Genomic DNA, 10616 nt, shown 5'->3' on the forward strand with positions numbered 1-10616 from the left:
ATTGATTTTGAAGTAAAAGTTTTCTTTTGACACAGACACCATACACGCTCCACAGGTTTTTTAATTGTGCAATCATGTACAGTGAAATGGCAAACATAGATCTCCTAGTGTTCTTTTTTCTTTTATAGCCAAAACCTAGATGTACTCCCATGGTTTATTTAGATAACACTGGGAAAAAAGTTGTTGTTGGTGTTGTTCTTACTTTTCATTAAACAATGTTAATGTTGATACTTAAATTGCATTATTAGAGCCAAATATTCAAAAGCACCCACTCCCATGTCTGCATCCACCACCACGTGGCAAATATAATTATTCAACTAAGAATTTAATCACTCACTGAAAAATTATGTCTCCATTAACCCATCGACATCCAAACCGGCCGAAACCGGCCAGACTTAGTATTTTACTCTGTCTAACGCCAGACGATTTTACTCGTCAATGGGGAACCCCTGGGAGTCAATAGGTTAAGGCTCTTTGCAAAAATGCACCTTTTCTTCAGTATGCACCTTGTTCTTTAGTAACTTACTTTGGAAGATACTTTGTTACTGGCCACCTTTGTACCAGCCTACAAGAAGAACAATAATTAAGTAGTTAATTTACACATCACCACATCCTAAAAATACCCCTAGGCACAACCAATGCTCTTGCTCATTCTGTATCCTTTGCCAAATTGTTTTTCGGGGTCTACAAAGTTGTTTCCTGAATTTTGCTTCGGTTTTCACGTTAGAGCAGAAAGGGTTTTAGCATATGTCTGTAGCTAACTGTGCAGCTAATTACAAGACATTTTATGCAAAAATAAAATTGGTATATAAATAATTTAATAACAGATACTGAACAGTTTTAGTAAAATCATTGGTTATGGAGTTATGGCCAAGAGTTCATACCGTTTGATACTAGAACAATTTATTGACAACTCTTACCAGTTACGACAATAAATCAAAGTCTCTGTGAGACACCTCTTTGATGAAATGTAGAGCATTGGGATATATATTTTGCTATGACTTTTAACCCTTAAATTTTGACAACTCAATGGAAAATTCAGAACTAACCCTTAAAATAATGGAACAGAGCGCGACAAAAGTGCTGTCCGATAGCGCGGGGCTAGTGTTATGATTTCCGTAAATTTATAATATTTTTGGCCTTCAACAGGGGCAAAATGTAAACATTATTTTTCCTTTACTATTTTGCCCATGTTTGAACAAAATGTTACTCTGAAACAGTCATTTGCGATTTTTAAAAATTTTCTGGTCTTACAAAGCGAAACAATTTTCATACATGTGCGTAAACTGCACTGATTATATGCACATTTTAATTGCATTTGGGCCGACGGCAGGGTTTCACAACTTCATGACATTTGACAGAAGCGCGGGTCGTAGAAGAGAGATCTACACAAGGAAGAACGAAATAAGACCAGTGAAAGCGTGCAACACTTAGTATGTGGATGTGAGAAATTGGCTCAGAAAGAATATAAGAGACGACACGACAATGTAGCAAAGAAAGTTCATTGGGATTTTTGTAAGAAGAATGGGTTGGAGCATGCGGAAAAGTGGTATGAGCATATCCCAGAAGGTGTAGTAGAAAATGAAGAAGTCAAAGTTTTGCAGGATATCAATGTTCAGTGTGACAATGTGATAGAGGCAAGAAGACCAGATATAATTGTAATTAACAAGCAGGAGCGAAAGGGGATAATCATCGATATTGCTGTACCAGCTGATGTAAGAGTAGGGGAAAAAGAAAGGGAGAAGGTGGAAAAATACCAGGACTTGAAGAGAGAGATCGGAAGATTGTGGAAACTCAAAATGGTAGAAGTCGTACCTGTAGTGATAGGAGCCCTTGGAAGTGTCACCAAAGGATTTGATAGGTGGATTGAAAAGCTAGGGATATCATTCAATGTTGGAGTAATTCAAAAAAATGCTTTGTTGGGAACTGCAAGGATTTTGAGGAAAGTGTTGGAAATGCGAAGAAGAGACAATTCTGTTAGCCTTTGGTCATTTGTTATGACTCGCCTATGAGAAAAGACGGCAATGACAACAGCCAGAACATGATGTTAAATAATAATAATAATAATAATAATAATTCTTTATGAACTAAACTCCTAATAATAATCATAACAACTGCTTTCTCTTCATCTTCATCTTTTAATGCCTAACAACTCTACCCAGAGGGTGCAAAGTGCAGGTTGCAGGTTGCAGGTCATAGTTTTACTGTAACTGAAACAACCCAAACCTTTACAAAAATGCTAACCTTAGGCTTAAACATTATTTCTTAGGCCTACTGTTAGCAATAGTAAAGTTTTGAGTTGTTTCTGTTATGGTGGAACAGTGACCTGCAACCCTAACCCGCAACCTGCAGTTTATATCGTCCGAACTCTACCTTCCAGTTCCAGATGTTCACAATCATATCATGCTGGAATCCAACAGAAGCTACATATTTCAGGTTAGGGGAGAATGCCTGAAACCAGAGGAACAAATACAACATTATTTAGAGTACTGATGAGGCAATGGTCTGATGACTACAAGATATTCTACATTCTTTTTGCATTAAATGTGCTTTCTGTCATGAAAGGTGGAATAGCCAACATTCTTTCTTCAAAATCAAAATGTCAAAATAATGGTCAAAAGCTTCATTTTCGGGGAATTAACACTCTTAATTTTACTTTCATAACCATACATGTAGTTTGGAAGAATCTTAATATGTACAGTGTCCGGTTAGGTTTAACCCTAATCCTAACCCTCCACAAACTACATGCAACATCAACTGCAGTATCTCCCTACCACACATGCAACTCCAAACTTGTGACCCTTCATCATTTCTGCTATCTGTGGATGAGTTGGATCCTCCATATCCCAGATACGCACCGATGGCATGTGGCCACTCTGAAAATTCACATGGTAAAGAAACACTAATACAACCATTTTATTTTTATCTTGACCTTAAACAACAGGTTTATCATCAAAAGGTGGACATGAAGAACCGTAATGCTTCAGTCAATGTTTGGGAGATAGAAATGGTACAATGATAGGAGTGCTTGCCTTCCACATAATGTCGATTCTTGACTATACTTTGCAAGAATCTTCTTTGAATTAAATGATCCTATTCCCTCTTCTTCAATAAGCAACAAAGGTTTTTTTTTTTTTAATTAATGTTATTGAAATGTAGAGTCATCCAGTGCTAATTATTTCTACAAACACTTAAATGCAGTCCAGTGTACTCTCACATTTTTTCAAGTAATGCATTACTATTACTGGTATAAACAGGCTATGGTTAAGATATCCACAACGTTAAGGAACTTACTTCTCCTGTTGCTAAGTACTTCCCATCCCCAGAAAATGCAAGAGATGTAATAGTTTTCCTGAAAGAAATCAATTGCCAATATTTTATGCTCCCTCTGCTAGGTCGATCATAACCATTATAACTCAAGGAACTTTGCTGTTATTACTATACAGAAAATAAGGTTTTCCTTACTTTGATGTACTGAGGACAAAACTCTGCTTGTTTTTTCTTGGGTTAAACAGAACAACCACGCATCTGCAAAACAGTGGTTTCATTTCTCAAGAATTAATAAACAGGACATCGATATTTAAAAAAAAAACAGCAGCAACTCTGATTTATCTTTTTGATGATAATTTTATCAAACAAAGTTTATGATTATAAGAACTTGGAACGTGCAGCTTATCTGCGGGAACATTTGAAAAAGGCACCGTGAATTTCCATGCCAATTTCCGTTAACTGACATGTTGATAATGTCCTGTAATTTCAACAGTAATCAATCTTCCATGGACAAGAAAATACCATGCTATTCTCAAGTATTTGCGTGGTAGATGGCCCACTGTTTCTTCGCCGTTTAGCACTTTGATAGCAAATTTGTTGAACAAATACATGTACATGTAGTCTTGTGTCAACTACTGATGAACAAAGTAATACAGACCCTGTTACAGTGGGCATTGTTTCATGCAGCTTATCGCTTTCAAAAACTTTTTTTCCAAAATTTAAGCTGCTAAATTCAGGGTGCGGCTTATCTGCGGGTATGGCATATCTGCAGGTTTTTACAACTTACATGTACATAGACTTATGCAATTAAAAATGACTTTAAAATTTGGAATAATCCCTAAATTCTTTTTTTTTTAAATATCATTTGCAATCACCCTCAAATATGTAAAATGGAAGCAGCTCAAAGATTCATGGATACCAACTGCAATGTTGTCATATCTGCATGACTTTGGGAAAAAACTCTGAAGATATGTTTCAACATTGTTCATGAATTTGCGATGTCAATTATATTTCCTGCCAACAACTATGATGAGCGATACTTCAAAGAAGAACAAGGGTTTCAAAATTTGAAACAATCTACCTTTCCTGTTTACACAGAAACTTCATTCAATCATAAAATCAAAAGACCTCCTACAGGCATGCACAAAAGAAAAGGTACTAGAAACAAAATAGAACGTTAACAATTGGCACAAAATAATTTTTGTGGAATCGTGGCATTCTACAAAAGACAAGAACGCAGTGAATGAATGGAAGCCATTCCCTTCTATTTACAAAACTTTGATAAAACCCCAGGGGGAACAATGATTTTATTTCATGCATAGTTTTACTCTGAAGAAGGCCGCAGTTGCAACTAAAAATTCAGTTTACAACTATTTTTATGTATATATAACCTTTTTTTTTACTCAGATCAGATACAACGTTTTTTAACACATTATATTAAAATACATGGACGTTGAGAAATTATGGATAACAAGGTTACTCCATCAAGAGTATTGCCAGTACAACATATCTCTAATGTTTGGATATTGAAGAAATAAAGAAATAATTTAGAATATTGTTTCTCCAGCTGTTGTGTGTGGGTCACACCATTCATGACTGTACAAAGAGTAAAAAACAAATAAGATGGAGGACCTTACCAAATTTTTCTGAAACCACAATAGGCTTAAACTAAAACAGCTGGCCCAAGCGGAGACCATTTAAATTGACCCGTAGATGACTTTTTGATGTCGTTCTTATCAAGAAACGCGAGTTGATGACAGGAATTCCGAACAGATACTTCACAGGATTCGCTAGCAACTCAGTTTTGCAGATTTCCGAGACATGTAAGCTTATTTGTTTAGGCCATGATTACATTAGCTTTTTGTGAGCGTTTTAAGCACACACATTTAAGACTTAACATTGGAAGTCTGATGGCCACGATGTAGTGCTCACTAGATTCACGGACCGATGTACGAGTTGATGAAAGTATTTCTGGGCACCGATTACTCAAAGCCGGTGTTTTATCTCCGCTGGATAATTTTTAATCAGAGCGAAATAAAAGCTTCATTATGACAGTTTAACCGACTACCCGTATAGTTCTCCATGCTTATAATCATCAACAACTGTCAGCAACTGTCCATCCAAAGCATTTCAATGTTATCTCAAATAAATCAAATCATTCCAATGAAATTGACATGTCGCGGAAACATCTGCTTGTTAAGCATATATATAAGCTTATTGCAAGACATCTTCAAGAAGCACGAGGGCCTACTTGCAAACATATATCGATTATATTATTCCCGACAAAATTTTCCTTACCCAAAAAAGGTCGATGGACCAATTCAATGCAAACAATACACGACACTTGTTTAATTTTAAAGCTAAGCTCATTTAAAATGTCGCTGCATGAAAGGATTATCATTTCTATTGCACGAAGTCCTAGATTTTGGCGAAATGTGGTTCAGATACATTCTCAGCTTTCTGTTTATTGCTAGGAAGGACAATCACTCAAAATAATAATTATTAGTCGCATTCCGAATCACTCGGAGAGGTCTTTCGTCCACCGTGTAAATACTTACCCTGCCGGGTATGCAATAATCCCAGATGATGAATCACAAGCAAGTGCTGCATTTTTGGACACAGTCAAACCCAAGACTTTCTCCAGAGTTGCCTGGAAATAAAAGGCAAAGAAAAATTATCACATACAGATTTAATGAAAAGTCACGTTCTTAAATAAACGATGCATATCTGGAACGAGGGCCCAAACAAGAGACTTCTAATTCAGGCAAACAAGCGACAGCTGAACGTGAACGTAATATAGTTACCCTTTCTGTTAACGGGCGCAAATCCCTGTGACTGTTTGCTTTCCGTACTACAACCCTTTTCGTATGAGGAGGAATCCTACCAACTTTGTCCAAGTTCATTTCGGAAATGAACAGGTAAGCTCTAAGATTCAATCAGCCCGACGAGATGAACGATACTGGCAGCATTGTAATTGTTTTGAGGCAGTCAACCTGGGAATGTAGTCAATTATTCGATAGTATTCCATAGAATTCTATAATCTTTCTAGGATACAAAATTTTCTTCGATTAAAACAACGCGTTTCCGACTGCGCGTAGTCAAAACTTGTTAATCCCGCCACCGCAGAATGGAACGCTATTCTAGTCCCAGTACTTTTTAAAACGTTTGAAAATCAAACTTCGGTATGCAATGCGTGCGGGGGGTAGGCTGATACAATACAATACAATGACTTTGTTTTCAAAAATTGCTAATATCTCCGAAGAAAACAAGTATACAGAGTAACATGGTTAAAGTACAAATAAGATAATTAATTAATAGATTATAATTACAATTATACTATTCGTAATAAGATGATAACAATAAATATAAAAAGATATTTATCATTGATCGCACAAGGAGCAGCATTGTTTGTCAAATTCTACAGTTCTCAAACCAATATTGAAGGCAGAAAGAGAAGGCGATGTACGCACATTATCTGGCAATGAATTCCATAACTTACTATCAAAATAACGGAAGGAGCGGAAGCCAAACCTAGTGGTATCAACACTAGGAATAATCAGTTTGCGTTTTCCCCGTAGCTAGATTTACACAAGAATTGCGTTCAACTAGAAGATCGCAGATGTGTGTGGGGGCAGATCTGTTCAATGCAAGGCACACAAGTACGAGCATGTCATGAATTCTTTGAGGCCATGCGAATGATGAAACAAAATTAAAACAGCGGCTTATGAACCATATTTGAGGTGTAAACAACAACAAAACTTAAGTGCCAAGTGCCAAGATAAGTGCCTAGTGCCAAGATATATTCTATAAATTGTGCGCACTGAGTCGGTACAAAGTTCAAGACAGATAACTTGCTAAGCATGCGTGCTAAGGCACGCAAGATTCTAAGGGCCGATTTACACGACGACAGGCCTACGCCATGACTTACGATTGTCGCAGCGTTTTAAAACATGTTTTAAAATGCTACGACATTTTTTCTGACGTACACAACAATCGTAAATCATGTCGTGGGCCTGTCGTAAGCCGTTGTCGCATGCGACAAAGTCGTACCGTGTAAATCGGCCCTAAGAGGGTCTCCAATAGGTTTTTTGAGGTCCGGGATTTGGCCTTTTGGAGCCCGGGATTCGGGATTATAAAGAAATGTGGGAGCAGGATTCGGGATTGCATTTATATGGTCGGGACACGGCATTTAGCGTTATTACGAAGCGGGATCCGGGAAATTGTCGCTTTGAAGCTCCGAGATCCGGCATTTCTGACGTCGAAAATTTTAAAATAAACTCAACTTTCGCTGTCGGCAACGACGGAAACGACCGGAAATTTCCACCACGCTGACACAAGCCTTATGTGACCCATATGGAGTGATCTTTGTCGTGAACTTTGACCGTAGTAAGATCCACAAACTTTGGAAATGCAGGCAAAGAGGGCCTTAAAAGAACAACCCATTGAGCGGCGTACTATTTTGCAAATCCTAAGTCATGGTATCCTGTACCCGAACGCGTCATGTTTCTCTCGTCTCGCTTTAATATATAGAGCATGAGGGATTTAGTCCAGACGTTTGGCGCAGCAGTCCGTCAGCGCTCTGTCAGACAACAAATTACGATGGCAACAGCCGGAACGCTGCCTTCCTATCTCTACCACAGAGAAGTGAAACCAAGGGATTCGGTCTCCCTTGAGCCAGCTGAACCCTCCGCAAGACAAACGAGAGGGACGAAGCAGGAGATGAAGACGACGAAGAAGGCGTTCTTAAGTACGATTCCTCTAGCAGCGATGACGATTTGGAAGAACAGTCACTTGGTAATGACAACGACGAAGCGCGGACAATGATGTTGGTGACATTCCATTTTTGTTTCGTTTCTTCAGAAACGACACGTATCTATTTGACTTCAGGATGAACTATTTACGCATGCGAAGTGAGTAGAGTAGCCAATCAAAACAGAGTTTGTAATTGAGAATCAAAACATCTATGAGATGTGCACATTTCTTTTACCGGTGGCTCAGTTGGTTGAGCATCGGGCTGTCATGCGGAAGGTCGTGAGTTCGACTCGCAGTTTGCCATTTTTAGCTTGACGGACATTGTTTTCAGGCTAATTCGGAATGTTAGGAAGTATTCTTGTGGGTAATTGTATATATTATAGGCATTTATGGAACACTCTACTACTTAATTAAATCTAAACTTACAACCGAGACCGAGTTAAATGAAGTGGAACATGTGAACAGATTCAATTACTACTAATGGACAATCACGTATCATTTCGGTTTCAAACTGTTAGTGCGAATTGCTATTATCATCAGTCAATTGGGTCATGAAGGTTGGTGGAAAAGACTAGCAAGGCGTATTCTAAATCAACTGTTGTTGCAATTGACGAGGAGGCTTAGACATCATGTTGTGACTTCATGACCGGGATCGGGATTGGCCGATTAAAACGTTTGGGATTTCGGGACGGGGGAAAATTTTGGTCCGGATGGCGGAATTCAAGAATCCTATTGGGACCCTCTGCAAGCTAGTGCCCACAAATTGGCCGCACTATCCTCGATCGAGCCCCTTTCAACAGCGCAAGGCCTGCGCTCTTTTATCGGAGCTTACAAGGTTCGCAGCCGTGTGCTTCCAAGATTGCGGAAATAGTACAGGGAAAGAATCCAGAGGATTAAAACCGCTCAACATGCATTGGAAAGCCTCCAGCCACAAGACGCCCATGGATAGTGACCGACGGCTCCGTCAAGAATAGAGGCATCGCAGCCACACTATATGTACACCGCTGTGGGAAACTACTCTCACCTGGTTTTTTAGTGCCAAGCTGAATTTTTCAGGCTTCTTTACGCAATTGCAAAAATTGTGTTCATAACTGCGAGGATCATAGCTTCACTTGATTTCATATCCGCAGCTCATATATGAACCATTTCATATATGATTTCATCGTTGATTCATTCCTTACGGGAACATTGGAACCCACAAATGACTAGCTCCTAACGTCAGTGGCTTCATAGCTCAGTTGGTTAGAGCGTCGCACCGGTATCGCGAGGTCACGGGTTCAAACGCCGTTGAAGTCCTGAATTTTCCAGGCTTCTTTACGCAATTGCAAAAATTGCGTTCATAACTACGAGGACCATAGCTTCACTTGATTTCATATCCGCAGTTCATATATGATCCATTTCATATATCATTTCATCGTTGATAACTGTAATGGTTACGTCATTTTCAAAGTTATGTGCTCTTAAGTGCTCTTATATTATCTAGAAAGTGTTCCGTAAGTTCGCAAGAATTGACTCCCTTTTTGATGTGGTTTCTATGGTTGTTTAAACGCGGATTAAATCCTGCTTTACTTTTACCGATGTACTGTAGCCTGTATATGTTACATTCGATAATGTAAATTACCCAAGACGATTGGCAGTCTACAGAATGGAATATGGTGAAAATCTTATTATTACTGGTGTTTTTGAATGTTTGTGTCTCGTTTATCTTATTACACTAGCAGCACTTTGGTCTTTGACAAGCTCTACAGCCCCTCGGTATGAGATTGTTAACCGTTGTCCCATTCCTAAAGTTTGTGCTCACGAGTCTGTCCCTGAGACTCTTTGGTCGTCTGTATGCAACCAGGTGGGTTTGTTGAATATTAGTGCTAATCGTTCTTTTGATTGAAGAAAGTTCTGATTGCGTTTTGTAATTTCCGCAATGAATGTGGTGTGGGGGTTGTATGTGATGACAAAATTGATGACCACAGGTTGCCGTTATTTGGTCCGTAAACATTCCTCTTGAGTCAGTGCTTGAACTCTCTGCATTTCAACTAGTACTTTGCCTCGTTCATAGCTACATGCTACGAAAAGAAGCGGAATATTGGATCATCCGTTTCCTTAGTGTTTCGTTGATAAGCATATTACCCTCAACCTCAAAGCCTGACTATAAGGAATGCTGCGTTTGAAGACCTTTGAAATGAGGTGGGTGTGCTGAGGTCCGGTGTGGGTATGAATGAGTATCAGTAGGTTTCTGATAAAAATCAGTGTTCTATGAAGCGTACCCAAAATATGAGACGATTTTCCCACTCTTTTTGGTATACAAACTTATCTTCAAATCTCCCCGTGTAAACGTTGGCGAAGTTGGGTGCCACTCTGGTCGCCATAGCTGTTCCCTTGATTTGGATGTAATGTTCACCATTGAAAGTAAAATTATTGAGTATAAGCTCGACAGAGTCTTAGGCGTTGGTCTGCTCTGGTTTGTTTTCTCCAGTTCTTCCTCAACAATACTGAGTCCTTCGTCAATGTCTATATTAGTATATGGGCTAGACACGTCCAGTGTTGATAAGTAACACCTTTCGGGTAGCTGGCCCAAGGCCCGCATTCGTTTGATGAAG

The 10616-nt window shown here is 38.9% G+C and overlaps 1 protein-coding gene and 1 pseudogene across 2 annotated transcripts in view; both read right to left on the bottom strand.

Annotated features, from left to right (window-relative positions):
• The window catches only part of LOC138025260 (mitogen-activated protein kinase-binding protein 1-like), a 52337-nt gene extending 45933 nt beyond the window's left edge, over positions 1-6404 (bottom strand). For both annotated transcript variants that reach the window (XM_068872490.1, XM_068872489.1), the window contains exons 1-7: positions 6075-6404; positions 5829-5920; positions 3466-3528; positions 3295-3352; positions 2775-2876; positions 2374-2451; positions 527-565 (exon numbers count right to left, since the gene is read on the bottom strand). In XM_068872490.1, the coding sequence (XP_068728591.1) occupies positions 527-565; positions 2374-2451; positions 2775-2876; positions 3295-3352; positions 3466-3528; positions 5829-5920; positions 6075-6173 (531 nt within the window). In that variant the 5' untranslated portion in view covers positions 6174-6404. The remainder of the gene's footprint in view (positions 1-526; positions 566-2373; positions 2452-2774; positions 2877-3294; positions 3353-3465; positions 3529-5828; positions 5921-6074) is intronic.
• Positions 6405-9233: 2829 nt separating this feature from the next.
• Positions 9234-10047, bottom strand: LOC138026407 (uncharacterized; annotated as a pseudogene).
• Positions 10048-10616: the final 569 nt, after the last annotated feature.

This window comes from Montipora capricornis, chromosome 12 (genome assembly GCF_036669925.1).
Source record: "Montipora capricornis isolate CH-2021 chromosome 12, ASM3666992v2, whole genome shotgun sequence".
In the NCBI taxonomy this organism is placed as follows: Eukaryota; Metazoa; Cnidaria; class Anthozoa; order Scleractinia; family Acroporidae; genus Montipora; species Montipora capricornis.